This window comes from Centroberyx gerrardi, chromosome 4, assembly GCF_048128805.1.
Source record: "Centroberyx gerrardi isolate f3 chromosome 4, fCenGer3.hap1.cur.20231027, whole genome shotgun sequence".
NCBI lineage: Eukaryota > Metazoa > Chordata > Actinopteri > Beryciformes > Berycidae > Centroberyx > Centroberyx gerrardi.
Genome location: NC_136000.1, coordinates 14,177,875 through 14,204,632, shown reverse-complemented (window position 1 = coordinate 14,204,632; position 26,758 = coordinate 14,177,875). Strand labels below are relative to the sequence as shown.

Below are 26,758 nucleotides of genomic sequence, written 5' to 3'. Positions count from 1 at the left end.
GTGAACCATGGGTTTCATCACTTTTGACCCTTGATACTCGGAGTTATGGGAAAAAGCACTAGATAAAGTGCATCTACCTCACCTTGGCATCTCTTTAAAGACATGTTAGGCCCCAGTGTTTAAAAAGGCAATCCCTTTTGCACAAACAAAAGAAGTGTATATGTTTATTGAGTGTAAATAAGATACTACGGAGCGCAGTAGTACCTTATGTTCATTGAATGTGAGGCGTCCATACCTTAGCTGACAACTTTATTACCATGTTATATGTTGCTGCAATGAAGCCAATCTGTCAAAGTCCCTTCTGGGGAAAAGAATTTCCGCTGCTTAGTCTCCCATAATTAACCCCTTAGACACCATGACCGCTTCTACAGATTTATAACGGCTTCTACAGACTACAGAATGAGTGGAATCCCAAAAACTGTGCCAATACATTTAGATTAACCCTCATGCAATCTCATTATGAAAAACAAAACACCACATTTCAACCTTTATTTAACATGGCATGTCCTATTAAGAACAAAAATCTCTTTTACAAGAGTGACTGGGCCAAGAAGGCAGCAGCACATTTACTAACAAGACCAATCCAACCTTTAATAAAATAAACAATTGCGTATTACGTAAAATGTTTATTAACAAGCACAGAATTTGTAATAAGCTGCTCAATGAAACCAAAAGTCTAATACAGCTTATTGGTCACTTTAAACAATATATCCTGCTCCCATCACATAATTATTAGCTCTTAGGGAGGGAGAATGATTAATGACATCACCAATCAATAGGAAACTTTCTCCTGAGTTTGACGAGCCATCACTGATGTCAGTGTGACTTTGGGATAAGTAGATATAGATTGTTGAAGAAATGTTCTGGAGTCAGAGGTTCGTCTTTCTTGAATATATATTTATTAAAAGGAGTCTCATGAGAGGAAGAGATGCACACAGCAGGCTACATACACTTCTTCAAAGAGAAAGAGATTGAACCAGTCCTTTATGTATCTTCCAAGGACGTACAGAATGTGCTGACATTAGAACAGGTCACCAAAGTAGAGTAGAAGCAACTCGTTATGTCTTAAGTTAGAGCTTCCATGGACATCTCGGAGACATCCAGGAGCCACTCTGACAACAAGACCTCTGGCATAGTAAGTTATGGCACAAGGGTTACAGTGAGATGACCATACATCATGAAACCTTACATTCCCTGAGGTGACCCCAGTTCAGCTGTTAATACATATGTTGAATTTTCTTCCACATAGATGATCAAAAAACAGCCAATCAGTAAAGGGGGGGTCACCAACATCATCATTATATGACATCACCAACCAATAGGAAACTCTCTCTTGAGTCCAATGAGCCATCATACATCCCAATGTAGTTCCATAAACAATAGATGATCAAAAACATCCCATGTCAATCAACAGCCAATCATGAAAGGGGGTGGGGCTTAAATAACATCAATTGATACAAAACTATCTCCTGAGTCTTCACTTAGATCAGTGTGACTGATCGGATCAATAGATATAGATGATGAAAAGCATCACAAATTTCGTTCTAATTTCTGGGACGGACCAACGGACGATGAAAAAATAGGCAATTGAGGAAGAGGGAGGGGCTTAAATTACATCACTAATCGATAGTGTAATCGAAACTCTTCTCTGAGTGCGATGAGGTATCACTCATGTCAGTGTAGCTTCGGGATTAATAGATATAGTTGATCAAAAAACAGCCAATCAGCAAAGGGGGAGGGGCTTAAATGACATCACCAATCGATGTGACACTCTCTCAAGTCCAACGAGCCATCACTCATCTCAATGCAGCTTTGGGATTGCTCTCCTGAGTCCGACGAGCTGTCAATCATGTAAATGCGACTTTGGGATCAACAGATATAGACGATCACAAATCTCAATGCGACTTCAGGATCAATACAGCCAATCATGAAAGGGGGAGGGGCTTAAATCGATGGGAAACTCTCTCCGGGGTTGGACAAGCCATCACTCATGTCAGTGCGAGTTGGGGATAAATAGATATAGATGACTAAACCAGAAAAAATATATATATATTTGGGACAGAACAACGGGCCGACTTCTTTCAACAGCTGTTTCAGTCACATTTTTGATACATAATTAACACAAATAATTGCTTCAAGGCACGGAATAAACAATCTTTGTCACATATTTTATTACCTATTGCTCTTTGGGACGGACTGAATATACGATGAGACGATCACGTGTGCTGAGACGACTCATCAGGTTTCTGGAGATGCTGTTTGACAACATTAACGATAGTTGATACCTCTGCCATCGCCCCTTTACCTGCAACAGATAAACACAAACACCGTCTGTACAGGGAGACATAAAGTATCAATCAATGGCCTATAAACATTGATTTGCAGAATCAGCCTCCTGGTGCTTGGTTACAGTGACTCAGCAGCTGAGGTGAATGGCTTGATGCTAACCACACTACACTGATCTGATCAGAAATCACTGTGTTGATTGATTAGGATGCATTGCATATGAGTATTGTCCATAGCATTGCATAGAATCATATTTATCATATAGGTTTTATAATTAGGAATTCCTATATTTTTATTTTTAATTCATATATTACCTATAATTTCTATTTTATTCCATTTTTGATACATTATTGATTTTGATTGGTTAGTTTATTAAAGTGTCACACACACAAGGTGCCTAGCCTGTTATTAATACAAATAATTACTTTGGGGTATGGAATAGACAATCTGCATCACATATTTATTACCTTGGGAGCGAACTGAATATACGATGAGTTCACGTGCGCTGAGACGACTCATCAGGTTTCTGAAGATACATGTTTACAGCTGCTGGGTATCATCTTGTAATATTATCTTAGAGTTAGAAAATAAAAGAATGCACAGCCTGCTGACATCTTTGAAGAGCCACTGAAAAATGTCAGACTTTTTTCCCCCTCATGCAGAAGCACAAATGAACTTGGTGTCCAGTATTTTTGTAATGTAGCTCCGACTGTTACCTTGAGCTTGCGAAGGATTGTATTCTCCCCTGCAATTTGTCTTCTGCTTACCAGCCAATAAAATTCACTTGTTTTTCAGGACTTTTCAAAACTCCACTTGGTCTGTCTTCTCCTTACTTAACCCTAACGTTACTCAGAGTGCTTGATCAGCCAATCCTGTCCTATAGATGGATGTCAAAAGAAAAAAGGCCCTAAAGCTACTGTAATTCTTGGCCAAACCTTATTTCACTTTGCTGCTACCGGCAACTAGAATGGCCTAGAAAAGACAGTGGAACGGGTTGGTTTTATCTCAAAATCTGCCTTCAAGGACTCTCATTACATTCTCTCATTACGCCTGACGCCTGATTATCTCTGAAACCTATTTTCTTACCACACAACAACTACCGCTAAACTAAAATCATTACTTAAGTCTCTGTGCTCTAATGTGTCCTTGTTATCTGTGTGGCTTGTTGTCATATGATGTTTGCCAATGTCATATTGCTTGTTTTACCAGTTTGATGACTGCTACGCTATTTATAACCTGCCATTAGACCATTAATGTTATATCATATGCACTGTGGTGCTACATGCTGCCTGTCCACTCTCTTCTTATACCATCTGTTGTTCTATTTGTCACCTCATCTATTCTGTGTTGTGTCATTGTCTTTCTCTCAGTTGTGTCTGTTTTAGCTCTTCTTCTTTTTATTTAATTTATTTTAATGCCAATTACTGCCTTTAAAGAGGCTTTTTGTGTCTTGTGAGACCATCATTGAAAGTATGAATTTGTTCATCTAAAATCAAGTTCAATTAATGAACTCTTAACACTACAGCTGCCAACAGGTCATTTCTTACTTTTTGTGTTTTCAAATATATTTTACTTTATTATGATAAAACCCACTGGCTACAGACTTTTGACTTTTCCTAAAATGGGTGTTGTTCAGCATTTCACAAGGCAAAAATTCTTTAAGTGAAAAAAATAAATAAATAAATAAATGAATAATAATAATGTTAGGCATTTATTTATTAGCATTTTAAAATAATGATTAACCCTGTAAATCTTTTTCTTTCAACTTATCTATCAAGACACTAATTAGTAAAGTGGCCTTTGTTTTTTTTATAGATAAGAGCCGGTACAGATTTTTAAGCCACCCTGCAAATTATGTTACTATAGAATGATTATTCAAGTTTTTTTTTACATTACACATAAAAGATGCTGCTTCTTTTAGACATGTCCAGATGAAATAAATACATAACTATTGTGATAGTTCACATTCCTGTGTGAAATCAATGTAATAAAATATGGGGGAAAATAAAAGGAAAACTGACTTATTGGCAGTTTAAGGGGGTGAATGAATCTTGGCTTGTCTGGTATCAATACGCACCTTCATCTCCACACACGAGCTTCTTGGCAATGCAGGGGATCTCCACATATCCAAACTCTTTGAGGCTGGCCACCTGCCGGGCGGTGATGGGGTGCTGCCACATGGCTGTGTTCATGGCAGGGCAGAAGAGGAGAGGCCGACTGGTATCCCAGGCTCGTACCACACATGTCTGCCAATGACAAATAATAATCAACCTGGGAATCATTTTTGAGAATTCAGTTAAATAGACAAATAGGAAAAAAGTCTGCGCTCTAATAAGTCCTCATATATGTTTTTGTACTTCAGGTGCATATGGATTGATGACGGTTTAGGTCTGAAATGTTTTTTTATCAGTGTGTGATTTCCTACGTCTCATACCTGAGAATTCAGATAAGAAATGATCCATGTGTAATATAACAATTTATTATTTATTGTTTATTTGGATTACGATTAGCTTCCACCTATGTGGTTGCTAGCCTTCCTGGGGTCCATGAACACAAATACACACTGACAACATAGAATGAGCAAAGACAATTATTATATACATGTATAAAATTATAATTTGTGGGAAATCTGACTATTCACATCCAACCTAATAATTGTATGCTCTCACCAGCAGATTGTCACAAATGCCATTAGAAATCTTTCCAAGAGTGTTGGCATCTAACGGGGCGATGACGAACAGGTCTGCCCAGCGCCGCAGCTCAATGTGCAGCACCGGGTCAGAGCGCTGCGTCCACAGCTACAACAGAGACCAGACAAACAACCAATGAGACAGTCACTTCCTTGCTGGAATGCAGGATACCTTAGACTCTCCATTAACAATGGCCTATTAAGACATTTGAGAAGTGCATCATTACCTCCCACTCATCCTTGTCATTATAGATTTTCACCGCAACCTCAGCAGGGTTATAGAAGTGCTTGGCATGCTCAGTGGTGACGACTCTGACATCCACCTAGAGCACAAGGGGAGACAGTCACGGGATTTTTAACACATTTTTTTAGCACATTTTGGTGGTTGAATATGAAAGATGGTATCAGAGCTAGAGATCTCTTTCAGCCAACAAACTGCTTATGGCCAGGGTAGAAGTCTAGTATATCTGATTTTTTTTTCCGCCCTCACAGGAAACAGGAAAGACTGTCTTAGGGCTACAAGAGAGTAGGACAGATACTAGCAGATGGTAGTAGATACGGGTGAATGTTCAGTTCTATTTTTGCTTGACCTTTCTGCTGCCTAGGACACTGCTCATCACAACATGATGTTGGTCATGATATCAGTTTATCGTCTTAGAGATTTTGAGGGGATTACAACTACTTTTAATTTGGTTCATATCTTATCTACCAGAAAGACAGTTCTCTGTTGCCTGCAGCAGTTGTGTATCATGCTCAGCCAAATTTAGCTGTGCAGTACCTCAAGGTTTCATCACAGGTCCTACATGGTTATTCATTTACAAGGGTGGAAGTAACTAATTACATTTACTCATGTTACTGTAACTGAGTAGCTTTTTTTGTGTAGGCTACTTGTACTCTTTTGAGTATTTGTTAAAGTCAGTAAGTATATATTTTACTGAAGTATTGTACTTAGCTACATTTTAAATCACATCCATTACAGAGTATATTTTTGTAGGCTTTCCATTAGCACAATTGTAAATTGGCCAAATGTGGAGCCATTGGCAGTGAAACGTCAGTCAACAAAGAAGAGAAGAGTAATCAGGCTTTGCTTTTTTTGTGCACTTTATTTTGTAAATAATCTTGTTTGAAGTTTGAACTTTGTCCTCTCTGCCTTTTAGAATCGCATGGGAAAAAATAACATCTAAAAATATAATAATAATAAAACTCTACTCTGAATACATTTTAAATTAGCTGCTTTTTACTTTTACTTAAGTAGAATTTCAACACTAGTACTTTTAATTCTACTTAAGTACAATATCAGCAAAGTAACAGTACTTCTACTTGAGTAGGACATTCAAGTGCTCTTTCCACCACTGTTCATTAATATACTCTCACTTGGTCACATAATTCATTGACAAAATATTTCTATATATGAGGTGAGGTGTCAGCAGTCTCTGACTATGAGTCGCTAAGATGTCAGCAAATGGGGATCCTATATAATATAATAATAATAAATACAATTTTAAAAATATATTAATTGTAATTGCTATGCTGATAAAGCTCAACTGTATTTCCCTGTAAAATTCAGTGATACAAGTAGTCTTGATACTCTTGCCTTATGTTAGATGTCATAAAACATTTTCCACCTTAATGATGATAAATCTAAAGTTGTCTTGTCACCTTGGGCCTCCAAATGACTCTTTTTTTTTTTTTTTTACTTCTTTTTTGGCTTCAAATTGATAGCCTACTTAAGGGTTTGCCAAAACTGTTGCATAGACTTTCACGCCTGTAGTGTTATTATTTATTGTAAAGTTGTATTGCTGTGTTAATTTTACATTCATATACATCTTGTGCTAATTCTGTTCTGCTGAAGAGGCGTTAATAGAACCAGCACTACCAGTCCTCCCTTTATTAGCCTATACTTGATCATTTTGTTAGTATGATTGTTTTGCCCATTTAATTCTACTGCACTGTGTAATTTTTGATAAGAAAACTACTATATAAAAGTAGTTAGTATAATAATTATTGTTGTTGTTGTTTTATGTATTGCTGCTTAAAAACCGCAACATCTCCATCTAGCGGTTAGATTATACGTGGTCTATCAGTAGAGTAATATGTAACTGACTATAATGGCAAGAGACACATGTAACGTTAGTTAAATGCTGATTGTAAAAAATAATAACATCTCTATAGAGCAATGGTCCTCAAATCCGGACCTGCCAGAGTACTGCTGGTTTTCTGTTCTGTCAGGTAGTTTTCAGTCTAGCTGTCAAACCAGGGAGTGATTTACACCTAGGACGACAGGTTAACTGCCTGGAAGTAGCACTACTAGTAGTATCAATACTCTGGACCCGAGGACCGGGTGTGAGGACCGCTGCTACAGAGGAGAGCAGCTCACCCCGGGTAGTTCAAGAAGTTGGGAGACCAAAAGAGGCAGCTTCAGCGCTGCGACGCTTCCTGTCACGCCAACAAGGACACGAAATGTGCCACAAGAATTCAGCAAATCAAATTTTGGACAAGCAACACGACAGTCTGTCTGCATGTTAGCACATCACCAACAACCACAGGAATATATCCGTATGTGCTTCCGCAAATTATTTCCCCTTCACCGCTTCCGTAAACACTGACGGCCAGCCAATCAGAGAGGAGGGGACCAACTGCTCTGTCTCATGCACGAGCACGTTGTTGCACTGACAGATGGCGAGCGAGCGCGTTCGCAGTATATTCTGGCTATCCATTGTAGCCTCCTGACCGGCTAGCATGTAATTTGGGGACTTCATTCATTCTCGACTCCAACTATTAATCTGAAATCAAGCTGCATTAAACGCCACAATATGACGCTCACACCGCTCGTGTACTGGGCTCAACGCCATGAAGACATTTACCTGCGAGTGGAGCTGATAGACGCACAGGTGAGCTAAATAGTCTGTTGTTCACAATGTCTGCGCCCACCTTTCATTATAAAATTGCGTAGGGTAGTATTTACCCAATTTAAAGTATTCGAGTGGGTATTAAATGGTGCAAGGGCTTTAGGTTTTTGGAAATACCACGTGACTGCACAATTTGCATATTGGCGGTATAGATCCTACAAAGTGGTAGCAGATACTTTTTTTTTAATTTTTTATAATCTCTGGTGATGGCTGTTCTAGAGCCTAGAGCCAAGGCCTACCATACCACTACCTCTTAGGTTTGAACCCACTAATCCAATATTCAGTTAGGCATTTCTATGCTGATGAGTATCGTCTTACTGTCACATGGGATCAGTCAGTTAGTTATGCATTATTGAAATGAAATAATGTGATATGCTGTCCAGCACAAAGCACTTAAACGCATCTGGGGTCTTCTTCACCAAGTTTTACTTTCACAGTGACAGGGACTAGATCTAAATGTGGGCGGGGATTGTGTGAAACGGTCCACTTCCCGGACTAGGCGGACTGACTATAGATAATTATTCTGATTGGTAATACACTGGCAAGAATTTTTTGTCGTTTGGATGATGCTCATTCTAACTTTAATGTTGTTAAAGTGTTCATAACTATTAGTGTTTTGGGTTATATTTTTTCAGTCCTTGTTTGATGGTAATGTGGACAGGAACTAGGCCACTACATCAGTTTTTATTCTATAGGAGGAAATTCAACTAATCTGTCTATCTGCTTCCTCTTGCAGAATATTGATGTCAGTGTACATGAAAACGTCCTTCACTTTAGAGGTGAGATCCAGTATTTCTGTGGTACTTGTACTGATGCACATTTGACTCTGAGGAAAAAAGGGAATTTAAAAGAATGAAGCTAATGATTCATGAACGTTTGTATTTTTGTCTGTTTGCAGCCCAGGGCCGTGGTGCAAAAGGAGAAAATGAATATGCGTTCAATCTGGAGTTTCATTTGCCGGTGAAGCCACAGGTATGTAGCTGTCTTTAATTGGTTTGTCAAGTTGAGAACAGACATACTGTTCCTGTTTGTCACCCTCATGTTGTTGATGAACCTGTGTGCCCAGGTGAGCCATAAGTCCACTCAGCGGCAGGTGAATATCACAGTGAGGAAAGAGCAGCGCGGCTGGTGGGACAGACTGACCTTACAGGAGCGCAAGCCAGTCTTCCTGGCTCCTGACTTCGACCGCTGGCTGGACGAGTCAGATGCTGAGATGGAGATTCGTGAAAAGGTGAGATGAAAGCCGTTTCACCTCAGTGCAACATTTTCACTTTTTAGCTATTTACACCTTTGTGTGACTTCAAGAACACTTAACCAGTTTTGCTGCCCCGGGTATCTGTATTACTGCCACTCACTTTTATTATATAAACCTTATCCAAAAAGTTATACTTCTAACACACATACACAATGAGTATTTTTCTGTGCTCTTTGTTATTAAGAGGTAATTTTGCTTGTTTGCAATTATTCATATTGAGTCTTTTAAAAAGAACGCTAATGTCGAAGGAAACTTTATGAATTCATATGTAAGTATGCTTGTTCAAAATAGAAATGGCCAATGAAAGTGAAACATTAGTTAGTTGATGCACAAGCGACAGACTAGTCCTCCTGGGGTCCATTTACAATGTCAATACAAGACAGAGTTGAAACTAAGATAGTTAAAAAAAAGTTTGAATAGAAGGTGCTGAGAGATTGAAAGAATATACTAATCAAGAGATGCCACGCAGATGCAGAACCTGTATAAATGTTGTCTTTTTTCTTCTCAAAGGAGGAGAGAAAGAACAGGCTGAAGGCTTCAAGGAGTCAAGAGGATCGTGAGTACAAATGATGACATTTTATCAAGCGGTTCCAGCCAGTTATTCAGCTCACTTGAAGAAAATGTGACATGCTTGAGGGGAAATTCCAGAAATTTCAAAAACTGAGATATGGTTTCCAAGAATTCTTCAAAGCAGTGAAGGCAGTGTTTATTTTTAACCCTTTATTTATCTAGGGAAAATCAGCTGAGCATGTTGGCTCTCTTTCAGCAGCTCGATAGCAGCTTTTCATTTACTTTACCCACCCACATTTTTCTCAGCTGGTCTGGAAATTCAAACTAAACTTCTGGTCACAAACTTGCTTCTCTAACCTCTAAGATACCGCCGCCCCAAGATTTCTTGATGCTAGTGACAGAACCTGCCAGTGAAGGAAGATAATGGCACTGACCTAATTCTTTAGTCAAAAATATGAAAAGATTTTTTGGCTGTCTGGTATGAAAGAAATACACTGATTGGCAAATAAGCCGTTTAATCAACCTATTTTTGTGTGATGAGAAGATTAATAAAAGTTTCACTATATACTGGTTATTTGATGATGCTAAACTAGCTTGTACTGTCTACTAAACATACTGTACCTAATGAGGTAAAAGTATTGGCATGCATTTTAGTGAACTATATAAATCCTCAACACACAGGTGAAACTGTGACCAAATATTTTTGTTGTAGGACAGTAACTTGTTCTTAGTTTATTTGCCAAAAAATGGTGTATTCTTAATTCGAGATGATAACACTTAAATTGGAAATTTTTGCAGTGGACTAACTTGTGTCGTGTTTGTTCAAGCAATTTGTGTTTCTCTTTTAAATGGCCTCTTTCCAGGGTTCATCAGTCTGAAGAGTGTGTTTTTGTTCACCTATAACCTGGTCCAGTTCCTCGGCTTCTCCTGGATCTTTGCCAACATGACCGTGCGGCTCTTTATCTTTGGCCAAGGTGGGGAGGCATCGCACTGCATGTTTTGTATTCAATACATTTTTCTTTCATGGATTTCATTTAGTATAGCAAAAACTTCTGAAGACCCATCAAACACAGCACTTCTCTCATTTCAGATTCTCTCTATGACACATTTCACACCATATCGGACGTTATGTTCTTCTGCCAGATATTGGCAGCAGTTGAGGTCCTCAACGCTGCGTTTGGAGTCGTCAGGACAGGCGTTGTTCCAACTCTTATACAGGTACTGGATGTTCATTTGAGTCTTGTCATATGCGGTCACACCTGCGTTGAACACCTACTATCCTTATCACCCATGTACTGCCAATAAATGTCTAGCATAATTACTAATTCATTACATCTAGGTGTTACTGTGACTTGTGATCCTTTATCTCCAGGTGGTTGGAAGGAATTTTATCCTCTTCATCATTTTTGGTAGCTTGGAGGAAATGCACAACAAGCCAGTCGTGTTCTTCGTTTTCTATCTGTGGAGCGCCATTGAGATTTTTAGGTGAGTATGCATCTGCATGCCATTGCTCATGGTGAACACTTGAGTTGGACTAACGAACTTAAAGTTCTCTTGCTGAATTGTAGTCTTGTTTTGTATCCAGTTGCCTTTAAATGGTTTGTTGCCAACAGCTCCTAACAGTGGAATCAACAACAGTGTGAATGTGAGGCTATTGTGTTTACAGAGTGTGGCTCTTCTCTGAGATTCTATTGTTTCCGTCAGGTATCCATTTTACATGCTGGGCTGTTTTGATACGGAGTGGAAAACCCTCACTTGGCTGAGGTACACGATCTGGATCCCGCTGTACCCGCTAGGCGTTTTAGCTGAAGGTGAGCTTACGTTTGCTCCTCTGCGCGAAAGATAATTTTACAAATACCGGTATTTAAAATCCTCCCCCTTGTCTCCCGATCCCGTACAGCTGTTGCAGTGATACAATCCATCGCCATCTTTGATAAGACTAAACTCTTCAGCATTCCTCTGCCTAAAGCCATTGGCACCTCCATCAGCTTCTCTCATGTCCTGTACATATATCTCGTTCTCATGTTTCTGGGTGAGTCTCCACACACACAAACTGCGAGCATATAAGTTTCTCAACAAGTGCTACGTTCTAATGGCAGCGTTGTCTTTTTTCAGGACTATGTATCAACTTCCGCCATCTCTACAAGCAAAGGAAGAGGCGTTTCCGTACCAAGAAGAGGAAAGCAAACTGAGACTCAACATCAACAAAACTCCTCAACACCTCTGCTGCCTGCTTACTGCTGGGATTGTGAATAAAATGAAAGTATCCTCATCTGCCATGCTCCACTCAAATGAGTTCTAGGTCTAATTATGAAGAAGTCCTTTTTCTTTTCCACAGCCTGTCCGCTCATTAAAATGACTCGTCGTTGTGAACATCCTACATAAACAATGCAAGTGATCTGCTGCCAGATTTCTCTAATCTTTGGGTTCATATACTGTAGATTAGAAAACAGTTGTAAGCCATAAAATTTGATAAAGCTTATAATTTTGTTTCTTTTTCTTTTAACCTTGTTGGTTGATTTTTTTTATATTGTAGCATCATTTGCCGAATGGATTTCAACAAGCATCGAGGAAGAAAACCTGTTAGTATTATTTGATGTATTGATTGGTGTAAGAATGAAGCAAGCAACAATATTCTGTGAAATTTTCTTATTTCTTATTGTTCCAGATTTGTGAAATGTCACACAAATCTCAGGGAAAATGATACAGGTGACTGCTGGAATAAAGAAAACATCAACAAAAAGTGTTTTGGGCGCCACTCCAGATGTTTACTTCCACTGGGACGGCACATCGTCTACATTAGTTTCATGTTCATTAAACCATTCATGGACCACTAACGAATCGGGGCAGTGTCGTCCTATAAGAGGCCAATCCAGTCAGCATAGAAATGCTTCACCATAACTTGAAAGTGATCACTCAGACTGGCTTTATGGCACTCAACTTCCCCTATAATGTAGGACAATTTATCCAACTTGCTTTAAATACAATTTGTATCCCTTATTTACTCTGGTGTTCCTTTATTTTGACAGTCACCTGTATTTTGAATACCAACATTACCAGTCAATCCCCAACCTTCCTGTAAAAGTGGCAGTGGTTTGACACTGAATAAAAATGAAATTTCAACTTGTCAATTTGTGAAAAAGATTCTATTTAGGAACACTGATATAAAAAAAATATGTACACACCAGCATTTAACAAAACGTGGACCCTCTGCCACTAAGCAGGTTTTGCTCTGCTTAGGCAGCATCACTGAGGACTGATCAGTCTGTGAGTCATTTGAAACACTTATTAGTTCTGTAAGCACTGGCCCTTTTGATGACTTCTTTAAATAACCTTCAGCATACAACGGCTGCTGCCTTCATGACGGTGTAGCTGCACGTGGGCGACACACACACACACACAGCCTTGTTCACCTTTGACACCTTTGAGGGGGCAATCTAGCAGCGAGTCCACACAGATTGCTGTACTTTAGTCCATTCTTCAGCTGTGGCTCAGCTTGAGAAGTCGGTGTGCATGGGAGCAATGTTGTGATCAAACGCAGCATACTGGGAGTCGCCGGTGCTAGCCAGTTTGAGCTGCTGTGCAGCGTGGGACAGCTGAAAGGCAGCATCTGGGTGGGCCGAGTCTGGGAGCAAGGTGCACTCTCTCTCCAGCAGGTCGGCCACTCCCTTCAGCAGCTCCCAGAACCCGAAAGCCAAGGCAGCCTTCCGCAGGCGGTTCAGCTCCTGGCAGATTCAAACAGAAAACAGCACTTGAAATAAATTAAACAACTAGTTCAACAACTTTGTTTTCTTAAATAAACCCCAAGCTTAATTCATTTGGAGTGATATTTACCTTATAGAAGGTTTGAGTCTTATCAGGCAGTTTCCTCGCATTCCTCAGGATCTTCTGCACATCAGTCTGTGGGATGATAACATGCATATTAAAGTCACCAAAACCAAAAATGACCCATATCAAAAATGCTTTTATTCAGTGCTCACATTTTCACGTTCCTAAACTGAGAAATAATCTCACAAACAATAATAGATCCTAATAGTGATTTTCAGACAGTTTTGTACCTGCAGCCCACTGGCCTTAATCCACACAGTGACATTCTGGGCATAGCTTCGCTTGATCTGGGGCTGCACAGGGAAAGGACTTTTACTATCATCCTCTCCATAGGGGTTTTCAGCAGCCTCTGAAATAAGAGTAACGTTATGCAAAATCAGAATGATGGCCAAAGCAGACAAGCTTTGTAAAAGGGAGTGTGTGTAAATTATTAACTACTTGATTATGTACACATACAGAGAGGCCTTTGATCTCGTAAGAATGAATAGTCATCTACCTTCACAGGGGTTAGTGTGTCATCGGTTACATAAAACAGGACAGTTTCACAATAATGTCTGCATAACAACAATATTAAACTATATTAATAAATAAGCATGCTGGCCGAGGGTTTATGAACAGTGATGCTTTGAGAGCAGTGGGTAAAGTGGCCAAACTGATGACAGTACCATTTATTGTTAGTTTAACAGTCAGAGCACTGTAGGGGGTTTGTTACAAATATCCACAGAGCTCACTATTTCCTTGTTCCAATTGTGTCTGCAGAGAACCTGACACCCTGGCATGCACAGTGGGGGGTGGAGGTTACCTGAGATCGGTCCCAAATGTGAGACTTTGCCCAGCCAAGGCAGAGGCTCTGGACCAGGCTCAAACAGAGACATCATCAGATTGGATTTCTTCTTGCTGTCTGCTTGGGAGTACAGCATGCCGTACCAGTCTGGCCTGGGAAAAGACATAATAGGTTAAGGTCATTCATTCATGACAAAATGCATCAGCGCATTTTACTCTAATACAATCGTCTTAACATCTAAACGCTCTAAATTCTGAGCCTAAGTATTTCAAATGTGTTAAAGGTAAAAAGCCGTGTAGCATCTCACCCCAGCTGCACCAGTGCCACCATGCCCTCCACTTTCAGACTGCCATGCAAAAGGACACAGAAATTTGGACTCTTTCCTGCCATTTGACTGGCTGAGGCTTCCTCCTCAAGCTCATCTGTGGCTCCTGTGCCAACTTCATCCACCTCTGCAACGAAGCACAGATAAAATGCATTAGAGCACTAACTTATCACATACTCCTGTTTGTAAATTTGACACCATGGCACATTGCTCAGTTGATTTGTGTATTGATGTATAATATTTCTATAAAACACAGTAAAACTATTCAACACAAACCTTTGTTTACAGCAATGGGCAGCACTAGGTGTCTGGATATGACAGGAGGACTGGAAATGTCACCAATCTCAATGAAGCCCACAATCTCCAAATCTGAAACACATAATAGAGTGAATATTTAACAAAAAAAAAGTTGTTTATTCTGTTAAACATGCAATGCTTTCGAAGCCAGCTGGCTACCTGTGCTGACTATTCTGGGCATGGGCTCCACCTCTTCATCCACCACCACAGGCTCCGGCCGAGGGAAGACCTGAACGTCCGAGGACAGGTTCCCACAGTGCAGGACGGCATGGAAGGGAGAGTATGCCTGGTCAATCAGCCTCCTGGAGACACACAGACCAGTTAAAGCAGTGTTTCTCAAAAAGAAATCTACAGACTTCTGTCTCTGTAATAGGCAACAGTGCCTAAACTGACTTGGTCTGCTTTCAGGACATTTGCGCACCTGTAGTATCCATATATTTATTGGAACTGTTGGAATGATTCACTTATTTTTCGTTTGATGTCACCAGCACTTCTACAAGTGACACTTGTCCATTGCTTCACTTATTTTAGCCTAGTGATGCCGTAACCATGTTTTTTTTGCTGGGCTTACTAGGAGTGGTAGGAATGTCACTAACAAAAATTCAACTGTGGGCTATGTCCATAACCTCAGCTTTTAACATTTTTATGAATTGCTTTCAAGTCTATGAGGACAATTTCACAGATTTTTATTTTCACTTAAAAGTGGCAAAAATAAATCATATTAAACAGTCTTATCTGGATTTGCCTTTTTCTTAGGTGGTTTTTGCTATTTAATACCTTAACAGAGTCAAAAACTGCACCTGATACAAAACCATCTTAGAACCACAAAACTAGAGCGTTAGTGTTATCTTCAGTTAAGGCAAAGAGAAGGTACTGACATACATCTTCAACACAGTCATACCCAAACATGGCCTGTACACTCTTCAGGCACAGCGGTCCCTCCATAGTGAAGATCTGTCCCTCCCCTCCGCTGAGATGAAGCAGCTCCTCCAAGTTGTCCATGGCATCAGTCATCTGTAACTGCAGTTATAAAAGAGAGAGGGTATCCTTGTTACAGCTAACATATTAACTATACTGACTACTGCAATGACCCAATCACAAGAGGCTGCAATTTCAGATCAGATGGAAGAGTGACTCCGCTGACCTACAAGTTACAGTGCACATTAGAGAAAATCATTCATTATAATAAAACAAGGCCTCTTTGGGAAATATTGTTCTTGATGAATGCAATTTGTTAGGATGCATGTAGCATTTACTATTGCAATAACTAAATCACACCCTTGACATATATCTGTTTTGCATATGATCCTAGAGGAAGCCATCGCACTAGATCCCAGCCACTTCTTGCCACGTGCTTTGTGGTCAAGATTTCCTCCAAGGTTCAGACTCAAGATGTAAGTAAATACAAATGAATTGCAGCAACATCTTGAAGCTGTTCAGGATAACTTGAGCTGGTGGGAGATTTGGAAGCGATAAGACAAATAAAAGCTGTGTGATTCAGTACCTCCTCTGGATTGGCTACACACAAGATGAACAGTTTGGCTGGAAAAGGGAAAGGGAGCGGGAACTTCTTGTCATCCCCACGTTGCTTCAGTGTGTGGAGGGAATGACGCAGGGAACCCTTCCCAATACCAAGAGACCCATCTGTCACCAGCACCACCTGTAGGACAAAATGATGAAGTACATAAATACAACCCAATATAACAACAAATACAAGAAGCTGAAATCACCATGAAAAAAATATTTTGAACACACATCGCCTTTTGTTGACCAATAATCACATTACACCTGCAATGACATTGTTTAAAGTGGAAGGACTTGACAAACCTGGCAGGGACAGGAGCTGCCCCACTCCTGCTGCACTATGTTGCTAACTCCATTAAGAGCTGATTCAACACAGGTTTTGTCGTAGTCCTCCAGGTTGCTTAGAGCCTCCTGCACAGGAAAAGGAAGAAACACAATTTAAACAAACAATCCACAACTCTCCTCTAAGCTCACACTCTGACACAGACCAGAGAGGGAAACATGCTTCACTGTCAACAATGACAAGTCCAAAGCGAAGAATATGAGCATCATATCAGGCATGTTGTACCTGTAATGTGTTGTAATCTCTGGTGAAAGGCACCAAGAGCTCCCAGAGGGAGGAAAAGGCCACCAGGGATGTGAACTCCAAGCGGTAGTTTGCAGCCATGTGTTCAAACAACATAGTGAGTCCATGAACAGCCAAGTTCTTCCTCTGGAACTCCTCGCTGCCGTCCAGAGACACTGGTCGTGTCATGGACAGAGACACGTCCATTAACACCACGGTAGGCATGGCTCGCTCCGACAGGTACTTCCTAAAACCACACTGGACTTAGATGAACCTCCAACGTACTCCCACTGAATAGAAAAAAAAAACAATTAGACATTGCTGTAACACCCACAACACAACTGTTTCACTCCATGATGGGGCAATGTTAAACAGCTTCCATCACTCATGAGTCCATAGAGGGCAATGTAAAAAAGATTATAAAAAGATTATAAGTGACTTAGTTGTTGACGTTGTTATAGCTCCGTTAATGTTATCCCCAACACAAAGAAACAACGACAGAACTGCAGGTGTAAGAGCTACATCAAGGTTAGTTTATGACAAAAAACGACAACTGAAAGCTAAGAGCAAAGCACTAAGCTACTAACTGCTAGCCAGCCCGGCTAACTAAAGTTAGCATGGTGTAACGTTAAAAAGCCCCGACTGATTAAACATTTTCGTTACTATTGAATGAATGCAAGTAAAACGTACTCAACACAAGTTAAACTGCAACTAGTTAAATGCTCAGTATGCAAAAAAAATCATACGTGCCTATTAATGTTTCAATCGCCATCCAGGATTTGTGTTGTGCACCACTACTTCCGTCCGGGCGAGAACAGAGTTCCCTAGATTAATTAGTTCCTAGCTGACAGTCCCGAGAAATTTCATATTTTTGTGGTGAAAAAAACATGATAGAACTTCAGTGAGAAATGTCATGAATGTTATAATTTAAATATTAATGCCACAGACCTATGCACATTGTAAAATTTAAACTATAGTTCGGATATAGGGAAATTAAACCTTGAATTTGCCCTTCCAGATCCAATTATTATGTCATCGTTGTTTCATTATCAACACATTATTATTTTCAAGTATCAGTCTTACGCTTCATAAAAGGATTTTAACGTAGGCTACAGTTATGTAACCTAATAGCATTTAAGCTAAAGCACCACTTTTATTTAGCATTAAATGAAATATTACTCGGGTAGGCTCAAGTTAAAGTGAGAGTGAGACAATGAGCATAATCCTCTTAGAAGACTTCAGGTATTAGGTATTATGCTGATGGTAAAGACTTGTCCTGCGTCCTACATAACCCTCTGGCCATTGGCAACAGTTTGGACTTTTGTTTGTGCCAGCGTACCCAGCTGTGGGAATCTATTATTGGACATTTTTGCATCCCTGATATTACAAAACCTTCGGACTAAGGTAAGCCTGCGCCTGTAATTACTTTGGGTTTTTAGAAATCCATTGTTTTGTTTGTTCTCTTTGGTGTAATTAAGGAACACAATATCCTAGCTCATTACCACCTGTCATTTTATACTTATTTGATTTATTATGCGGTTTTTGTTTCTCTGTGCCTGTTGTTGATAATAGTTTGTGGTTTTTTTAGGTGTTTTAGGTCTTTTTCTGTCACTCAGGTTGTTAATTTTGTTTCCTAGAAAACCACAACAACCTACCAAGAGTGTAGCTGTAACAGTTTTTTTCTATTCAACAATGCTATGACAGACAATTATGTCTAAAAGTGCATTGTCTGAATAATTAAAATGCTCTTGTTCATCCATTACTGGTATGCCACCTGCTGCTTGTAAGTCATTGTTTTATTTCTTTTACAACAGGCTGGGCTTTCCAACGACATGACATGACATGACATGAATCTCACCGCTGGAGTCTTGAAGTCTGTCACCCCATGGTCTTCTGGGGAGAGAGCTGGACTTGCCCTTGACCCCTGCCCATTTATGCAGCCTGATTCTCCATAGCCAATACCGCTGTTGCTTTTGGAGGGAAAATGTATTGCACACGAAGGAAGCGCCTGCAGCTGAGCCGGGTTCTGTTTCTTCTCTCTGGGGTTTTCCTTTGTACTGTCTACCAGCTGACCATCAGTGCCAGACTGTCCGAGCCTTTGTCGATGCCTCAGATCGGAGAGGATTCAGCAGAGGGGTCGACGGAGGGGGTGGAGGAGGCAGCGGTGGAGACTCAGGGCCTGGAGGAGCCCATCACTGCAACACACGAGTTAGAGCTCACAGATCAAACCACGCCACGGCTGCACACCACACATCACGCGGACACAACTTTAGATTTTAAAACATCCCCCACCACTGAACCCCCGCTATCACAAGCTACAAACCGGACTATTGTGCACTGCATCTATGTGGCCCCTGAGCCCCCACAGGAGACCCCCACCCCACCTCCGCTCCCTCCAATACAAAACACCACTATTTTCTTCCCTGGTGAAGCTCCTCATATGAAGGGTGAATACCCCCGGGATATCTTCTCTATCGAAGACCGCAGAAGAGGCTGGGTGGTCCTTCACATTTTTGGGATGTTGTACATGTTTGTGTCGCTTGCAATTGTGTGTGATGAGTTCTTTGTTCCTGCCCTGGGGGTCATCACAGACAAGTTGGCTATATCTGACGATGTGGCCGGGGCCACCTTCATGGCCGCCGGAGGCTCCGCCCCTGAGCTCTTCACCTCCTTGATTGGGGTTTTTATTGCTCACAGCAATGTGGGTATTGGCACCATAGTGGGCTCGGCGGTTTTCAACATTTTGTTTGTGATTGGGATGTGTGCTTTGTTTTCTCGGGAGATGCTCCATTTGACCTGGTGGCCACTTTTCAGAGACGTGTCCTTCTACATCTTTGACCTCATCTTACTCATCATCTTCTTCTTGGACAATGTCATCATGTGGTGGGAGAGCGTCATGCTGGTGGCCGGATACACTGTGTATGTGATTTTCATGAAGTTCAATGTGCAACTAGAGCGGGCCTTCAAGACCCAACTCTACAAACACAAGAACATTGTCAAAGTTATTACTGTGGAGGAACCTGAAAAGGTATGTCCTATTCCCTATGAGTAAACATGGCCCTCATCTAAAGTCAAAAGGATTTAAAGCTTTTCACTCCTTGGTATAAAGACTCTTTATTATTAGAATTTTTTATACTGCCCAATGTTTTCTAAAGTGTGGAGAAAACCTTCTGTCGGAGACATTATTTTCCCAAGAGCAGTCACCATCAAGCAAACAGTTTGCAGGCCATCAGACTAAAGTCGCCTAAAGATAGATATAATTAGCATACTTACATGTTATAGCATTGGCATGCCGTTGAGAAAACAGTCTTAAAGGTTCTAACAGCAACACATGCAGTAATTTGAAGAGGTATTTGTATAACTCTTGATGAGTTAAAATAAGCAGAATCTGTGATACTTCACAAATTATCCACAGGTGGCTTTTCTTCTGTTGAGACAACCGAGCTCATGTTAACATGAGTGTAACACAGTCACACAGTATGGCACTCCATATGCCAAGCAGATGTATATTCAAGAAAAAATCTGTTCACTCATTAATCATTTTGTCTCATTCCTTCATGCTCAGCACAAACCCAAAGCAGTGTGGGTTTTTACTGAGGCAGGATGTCACGTTACTAATCTGACATCTCTGCTCCCACCTGTGGGGTTTATGTGCAAATCATGGCAAAAGAGTGGAATGATACTTGCCTAGGCCTTGGAGAACCAAAGCTGATCAGCCACAGCAAACCCTAATCCTTTGAGGCGCGACAGCGCTGTACAAACTGTAGCATCAACATATAGCGTGTTTAACCCCGGTAAGTGTGATTGAGGCTTAATTTATACAAAGTAAGTAAACCTATTCATGCATGCTCAGGGTTTTTTGTTGAGCTGGATATACTGCTGGAGTGGTTCCCAAGGAGCAAACTTGATTATTTCATCCAGTGTAAATACTATTGCACATCATACACAATCACATTATAGTGTTCTTGTTTAGTTTTAATAGGGTGAAGGATAGTTTTCACCAGATTCTAACCCAGTAAATGTCATGTGACTGCATCTCTTTTACTGACACGCAATACAAAAGAAACCCCAAGAGTATAAAATATGTCATAGTGATGCATAAGCCCATAGAGACTAACATATAAACTGCACCAAAATGAAAGTACCTTGGTCTGTCTTTACCACTGAATAATTATCACTGGAAAAATTGTTGCACACAGGCAAATGAAGAAGTTGAAGACAATGTCCCTCCAAGTCCGGACAACAAGAATCGGTTAAAGGTAAAAGTCAAACAATCAACCAACCAATCAACAAAAAATGTACAAACATACATCCTGACACTGGACATTGTCACATTGTCTATTTTTGACTATTTATTTACCTATATGTTATTTTACATGATATTTACCTTTCTCCAGTCCCATTCCCCTGTAAAATTATGTTAAACAGTCTCCCTTCAGCAAAAGTCCTGCCACATGTTACTGCACTTCTAAAGGAAAATACATGCAAGCCTAATTTGTCCCAGAGTGATGTGCCCCTGTCTGTTATTGGAGCTACTGTGACCCTCGCCATCTCTTTCCCCAGCTGAAGCCGTCTCTTCAGCGAGGGGGGAGTTCAGCTTCTCTACACAACAGCACCATGAGAAACACCATCTTCCAGCTCATGATCCACACATTAGACCCTCTCGGAGATGGTGAGTGCATTTTACCATTTTCATTTTCTGTGTGCCATGAAAACTCCTGTAATAGTGAGTGTCTAGTGAACATGTCCCTCTCTTGGTAAAATGGATTAGCAAAGCGTTCCAAATGAAGGCAGCACTAAGTCCAGATTGATACTAAGCAGATAAATACCTACCTCGGTCTATGGAGGGATCCATTTATACACTGGAAAATGAAAAGGTTCCTGGGATACAATGAGCTGTGGCTATGTTTTTTAAGTCAACACAAAGCTTCTTTAAACACAATTCAAAAAAATTAAGCATTTTCTATTGTGTCACAAGTTAGAAATGTTTTCATTCTCTTGGATCATTAGCACACAACGATGAAGTAATCTAATCTGTTAATAATGATGCAGTGTTAGCCATCTGAATAATGTGGTGTTGGACTGCAGCTAGTGTTTTCTCAGAGTCTTTGTCCAACAGAACATGTTTAGGGAGGTCGGCTTTACAGTGTATTCTTTTCTGGTGATTGTACTGGGTCATCCCACAGAGGAAGGTTCACTTTTTCTCTTTTCTGGTGGTTTCAAGCAGTACACTGACCTAGTGTGTCTCTGTCTCTGGCCCTGTGGCCCTGGGGCCTACTTTGCGTGTCTGTCAGGCCTCCAGGCAGCAATACACTACTCCAGCACAATAATCAGCTTTTGATTGAGCCTATAAAATCTGGATCAAAGCCAGCGGCCCCTGTTTCAACCCACTCCCTTTTATTTCAGAACGGCAATCATTCATCCGAGCCCGCGGAGACCGCTGGTCATATGGGCCACGATGATAAACATCTGTGACTTGGCTTTTACAATAATGATTGACTGTCAAATTAAAAGACACAAGGATTATCTCATTATAGCACATAATGGCATTACTCTCTGATATGATGAGGACTATAAAAAGAAAATTAGAAAGGCCTTGAATGTGATATCAAGATGTACACTTGCTAAATGTCTGTCTTAGTCCTTCCAGTGTGTTTGGGTTATCCACATCTGTCGCTACTATAACTTATGCTTGTTTGAGACAGGTGTATTTAAGCTGAGACATTGCTTCAAAAGGAAACAGTAAATCCCTGCATTTTTCACGATCCATCTGTCCATTAGAAATGGTTTTAAGTGGGAATACACATAATGGCAGTTCAGTGAAAGATTGGATCCTGTCAAGAGATGTTTTTGTGCTCTGCTGTGCAGTTTGTCTTATTCTGGTGATAAATTCATTCTTTCTTTCATGACATTTCCATTCTGTGTTGCAGTAATGATTATGCTGCTGCTGTTTTTGACGCTGTATTACAGACATTATGTTGCCATCATTTGTTTAGATGTGATTTATTCTTTGTCCTCCTTATCACTGTAGAAGTATTGCATTCACGTGATCAAGTAATTGATGACAGAATTTCTGTCTTGTTTTTGCTTGTTCGTTTGTGTGCAGGGAAATTTAAGGAGAAGGCTGAGACTCTGAACAGTGTGGCCAGTGGGAATACAGAGAGCAAACCTCAAGCCAAAACTGAAGGTAAAATGGAAGGATGTGATCAGGTGCCTTTGCCTGAGGTTTTACAATCTGCTGTTGTTTTAAATCAATGCTCATCAGCCATCACATCAGATCCAGACCCCCATCAAAAAGACACAAATCTAGATATTAATTGTTTCTTTGCTGACATTTTCTGGGATATAAAGATCATTCAGAAGTGTGCAGTCTTAACAGAGAACTATAGTATGACATACAGCTTTGAATATGCTGCCTAATCTTCTCTCATATTTGTCTAAATGGCCACAGACATGCAAACCAAACTGTATATGCATTGTGGTGAATACTGCATGGCAGGTGTTGCAGGAGTCCTTTCTGCCAGTAGTCTACACTGTTGTCCTCTGAATAATGCTTCTCACATTGCACTGCTCCACTCTCTGCCTAGGCTGCAGAGCAAAGTCTCACATTAGATCATGCAGCCGTTGCACTCAACCATGTGAACTGAAAATGAGACATGGGGTCTAATAGACACTGTGGGTATAGAAGGATGAACAGGCCTCTGTGATGCATGTCCTCCGCTGCTCTGAGGTCTTATAAATTGAGTCAATTTATAAGAAAGTGGTGGAAAGAGTACTAGAATGTCCTACTGAAGTAGAAGTTTTGTTACTTTGCTGATATTGTACTTAAGTAGAAGTAAAAGTACTGGTGTAAAAATCTACTTAAGTAGAAGTAAAAAGTAGCCCATTTAAAATGTATTCAGAGTAAAGGTTACTGAGTTACGTCTTAGAAAAGAGAGCAGTGTTAGAGTGTGATCTTTTCCATGCAATTCTAAAAGGACAGAGTTCAAACTAGATTCTTTTAATTGGACAAAATTAGAAATTACCAAATAAAGTGCAAAAACAAATTAAAGCCAGATTACTCTTCTCACTGTGAATGGCTCCACAATTGGCTACTTTAGGATTGTCCAGAGAGAGAGCCACAAAATCTGTACTCTATAAAAGATGTGATTTAAAATGTAGCTAATTACATAGCTAAGTACAATACTTCAGTAAAAACATACTTAAATAAAACTTACAATTACAGTAATGTGAGTAAATGTAATTAGTTACTTCCACCCTTGAAATTGACATGGGAATTCTTGCAGATACTTGACTGGATAAGACATGGGGGATATAGGCTACACACAATTTTCCTGATTTTCTTCCTAGACGAAAAAAAACCTGAGCAGCCCAAAGAGCCGGAGCCCTCCCCAGCGAAGGAAACAGAGAAGGAGGAAGAGCCAGAAGACAAGAAGGTACTCGCCAACTACTGTGTCCTGGTGGTTCTCAAAAAGGACAGAAGTGAATCTATGATACCTGTCTATGTAAGACTCAATGTGTAGTTATACAACTGTAGGCAAAAAACAAATGTGTGGCAGCACTAAAACGAACCTCCTATTGTCATCTGCTCACCTCTTTGGCCTTTGCTTCTATCTCTGTTTTGCTTCTACTGTTTTCCATCGTGATGTCTTTCCCCGACCCTCCACATGCCTGTTGCTAGGAGGACGTTCCGGCAGGAGAGGAGGGGGCAGGAGGCTCAGGAGACTCTGGCAGCGATGACGATGACGGTGACGAGGACAGTGATGAGGACAGTGAAGACGAAGACGATGATGAGGAGGAGGAGGAGGAGGAGGAGGAGGAGAAGGAGGAGGAGAAGGAAGCAGAGGAAGAAGAGCAAGAAGAAAATGACGAGCCTCTGTCTTTAGAGTGGCCTGACACACGACGTAAACAAGCCACCTACCTCTTCCTGCTGCCCATAGTCTTCCCTCTGTGGCTCACAGTTCCAGATGTTCGCAACCCCGTAAGTCCCAGACGCATCTCTGAGAACTGAACCGGTATCTTAAAGGTCTCAACACTGTGTTTTTGGTGCTTTTATATTCTTTTGTCCCTACAGACCTCCAAAAAATTCTTTGTGATGACTTTCCTGGGCTCTATTCTGTGGATTGCTGTCTTCTCCTACCTCATGGTGTGGTGGGCCCATCAGGTTAGTGTGTGTGTGTGTGTGTCTGTGTGTGTTAGTGAAACTGAGAGATGAGATGTGATATTGAGAGGTGATATATGGAATGCTCCTCACAGAGTTCTGCCTTGTTTCCCTATGATTGTGCACACAGGCAGGATAAACTGTGTTCTTTTGAAAATAGCTCCCACAAAGATTGGTATAAACATAGCATTTATGTGCACTCATACATAAGCACATAAATGCTATGTTATTTTGAAAATGGCTCCCAAAATGTCTGGTGTAAACAGTGTAGTTTGTGTCAGGTATCACAATATGCTTGCATTCTGTTGAAAATCTCCCTGAATGAGTGAATGTGTATTGAGGTCAGGTTGAGAGTGTGTATTGAATCACTCACAGAACTCAAAAAGTGTGTGAGTAATTTTCTGTTTCTGTAGCCAGCATTCTCTCTCTCTAACACTAGTTTTCCCTCCTAGGTGGGTGAGACCATTGGCATCTCGGAGGAGATTATGGGCCTGACCATCCTGGCTGCAGGAACCTCCATCCCCGACCTCATTACCAGTGTGATTGTGGCACGTAAAGGCCTGGGGGACATGGCTGTGTCCAGCTCTGTGGGCAGTAACATCTTTGACATCACTATGGGGTGAGCTCCTTTAGCATCGCATGTCACGGGTGGGGATGGGACGATACATCGAAATTCAAAGAGATCGCAACGCAGAAATGTGACAATACGTATCGAGGGGCAGCAAAATGAATCGCAGTGTTAGTTATATTTTACTCTGTGGTAGTAATCACAAATTAGATGGTTTGCCAATCACAATTTCACAAGCTTAATTGTCACTGAACTTTCATTTATTACATTGTATTGTGGTTGTATCGAATCATGAACCCCATATCATGTATCGAATTTTTTTATCCCTAGTCACAGGTGAAAAAAAACCACTGATATATATATATATATATATACAGTTTATGGATTTCTTTTTCTGTCTCTCTCTTTCTCTGTGTATCCCTTTCTGCCCCTTGTTCTGTCCCGTTCTTTCAAAAGTCTCCCGATCCCTTGGCTCCTGTACTCGGTCTCGCATGGTTTGGCTCCGGTGCAGGTCAGCAGCAACGGGCTCTTCTGTGCCATCGTGCTGCTCTTCCTCATGCTCCTCTTTGTCATCATCTCCATTGCCACCTGCAAGTGGAAGATGAATAAGCTGCTGGGTGCCACTATGTTCCTGCTCTACTTCATCTTCCTGGTACTTAGCGTGATGCTTGAGGATCGCATCATCATCTGCCCCGTTTCCATCTGAAAGTGTGAACGAGGGCCTTCGCTTGCACCAGGTGTTCCCTCCACTTGTGAATCTGCAGCTGCTCTGCTAACCAACATGCGTGTGGATCTTGTGGGAACGGGTCTGGCTGTCTGTAGAAACCGTGCAGAAAGCTACAGAAAGCTACAGTAGTTGCTCTGTATTGCTGACAGTGACGTTGGTTTGCCAGCAGAAATACACACACTGCAACTTTTCATACACACTACATACTCGTTACATACTCACTGTTAGTAACAATGGCAGCTTTTAATGGACATTTGCATTACACCATTGGTAAAGAACAACTACTGAAGGAATCCGCCTAATATATACAATAATGTAGATAGTGCAATT

At 40.7% G+C, this 26,758-nt stretch overlaps 4 protein-coding genes across 4 annotated transcripts; 2 read left to right on the top strand and 2 right to left on the bottom strand.

The window, feature by feature from the left end:
• Window positions 1-885: 885 nt before the first annotated feature.
• On the bottom strand, window positions 886-7,527 carry ppcdc (phosphopantothenoylcysteine decarboxylase). Its single transcript, XM_071896497.2, has 5 exons — window positions 7,353-7,527; window positions 5,203-5,298; window positions 4,956-5,084; window positions 4,364-4,532; window positions 886-2,305 (listed from the first exon to the last, which is right to left on the bottom strand). Exons 1-5 carry the CDS (start codon window positions 7,494-7,496, stop codon window positions 2,217-2,219), a joined length of 627 nt encoding a protein of 208 aa, XP_071752598.2. The 5' UTR covers window positions 7,497-7,527; the 3' UTR covers window positions 886-2,216.
• A 131-nt stretch (window positions 7,528-7,658) lies between these two features.
• hacd3 (3-hydroxyacyl-CoA dehydratase 3) lies at window positions 7,659-12,772 on the top strand. The gene is made up of 11 exons (XM_071896493.1): window positions 7,659-7,866; window positions 8,621-8,663; window positions 8,783-8,856; window positions 8,951-9,115; window positions 9,650-9,695; window positions 10,513-10,623; window positions 10,740-10,867; window positions 11,022-11,134; window positions 11,354-11,460; window positions 11,550-11,681; window positions 11,765-12,772. The coding sequence occupies exons 1-11, from the start codon at window positions 7,789-7,791 to the stop codon at window positions 11,839-11,841; spliced, it is 1,074 nt and encodes a 357-aa protein (XP_071752594.1). The 5' UTR covers window positions 7,659-7,788; the 3' UTR covers window positions 11,842-12,772.
• On the bottom strand, window positions 12,722-17,759 carry ints14 (integrator complex subunit 14). Its single transcript, XM_071896492.2, has 12 exons — window positions 17,723-17,759; window positions 16,976-17,262; window positions 16,711-16,818; window positions 16,388-16,543; window positions 15,785-15,903; window positions 15,043-15,185; window positions 14,863-14,955; window positions 14,569-14,713; window positions 14,280-14,413; window positions 13,708-13,826; window positions 13,484-13,549; window positions 12,722-13,374 (listed from the first exon to the last, which is right to left on the bottom strand). The coding sequence occupies exons 2-12, from the start codon at window positions 17,195-17,197 to the stop codon at window positions 13,141-13,143; spliced, it is 1,539 nt and encodes a 512-aa protein (XP_071752593.1). The 5' UTR covers window positions 17,198-17,262; window positions 17,723-17,759; the 3' UTR covers window positions 12,722-13,140.
• Window positions 17,760-18,956: 1,197 nt separating this feature from the next.
• slc24a1 (solute carrier family 24 member 1) lies at window positions 18,957-26,407 on the top strand. The gene is made up of 9 exons (XM_071896509.2): window positions 18,957-20,000; window positions 21,172-21,231; window positions 21,536-21,644; window positions 23,079-23,159; window positions 24,323-24,477; window positions 24,654-24,953; window positions 25,047-25,136; window positions 25,586-25,752; window positions 26,158-26,407. Exons 1-9 carry the CDS (start codon window positions 18,957-18,959, stop codon window positions 26,405-26,407), a joined length of 2,256 nt encoding a protein of 751 aa, XP_071752610.2.
• The last annotated feature ends 351 nt before the right edge of the window (window positions 26,408-26,758 follow it).

Excerpts from the sequence above, each read along its gene's own strand:
- ppcdc (XM_071896497.2), bottom strand. The coding sequence starts at position 7,496 with ATGCAGACAGACTGTCGTGTTGCTTGTCCAAAATTTGATTTGCTGAAT. Across the intron at positions 5,299-7,352 it reads AACTTCTTGAACTACCCGGG|GTGGATGTCAGAGTCGTCAC; the intron begins GTGAGCTGCTCT and ends CTTGTGCTCTAG. Across the intron at positions 5,085-5,202 it reads ATGACAAGGATGAGTGGGAG|CTGTGGACGCAGCGCTCTGA; the intron begins GTAATGATGCAC and ends TCTCTGTTGTAG.
- hacd3 (XM_071896493.1), top strand. The coding sequence starts at position 7,789 with ATGACGCTCACACCGCTCGTGTACTGGGCTCAACGCCATGAAGACATT. Across the intron at positions 10,624-10,739 it reads GCTCTTTATCTTTGGCCAAG|ATTCTCTCTATGACACATTT; the intron begins GTGGGGAGGCAT and ends CTCTCATTTCAG. Across the intron at positions 11,135-11,353 it reads AGCGCCATTGAGATTTTTAG|GTATCCATTTTACATGCTGG; the intron begins GTGAGTATGCAT and ends TGTTTCCGTCAG.
- ints14 (XM_071896492.2), bottom strand. The coding sequence starts at position 17,197 with ATGCCTACCGTGGTGTTAATGGACGTGTCTCTGTCCATGACACGACCA. Across the intron at positions 15,904-16,387 it reads GTGTAGCCAATCCAGAGGAG|TTACAGATGACTGATGCCAT; the intron begins GTACTGAATCAC and ends TTATAACTGCAG. Across the intron at positions 14,414-14,568 it reads GTGGCACTGGTGCAGCTGGG|GCCAGACTGGTACGGCATGC; the intron begins GTGAGATGCTAC and ends GTCTTTTCCCAG.
- slc24a1 (XM_071896509.2), top strand. The coding sequence starts at position 18,957 with ATGTATTGCACACGAAGGAAGCGCCTGCAGCTGAGCCGGGTTCTGTTT. Across the intron at positions 23,160-24,322 it reads ACCTCAAGCCAAAACTGAAG|ACGAAAAAAAACCTGAGCAG; the intron begins GTAAAATGGAAG and ends TTTTCTTCCTAG. Across the intron at positions 25,137-25,585 it reads TGGTGTGGTGGGCCCATCAG|GTGGGTGAGACCATTGGCAT; the intron begins GTTAGTGTGTGT and ends TTTCCCTCCTAG.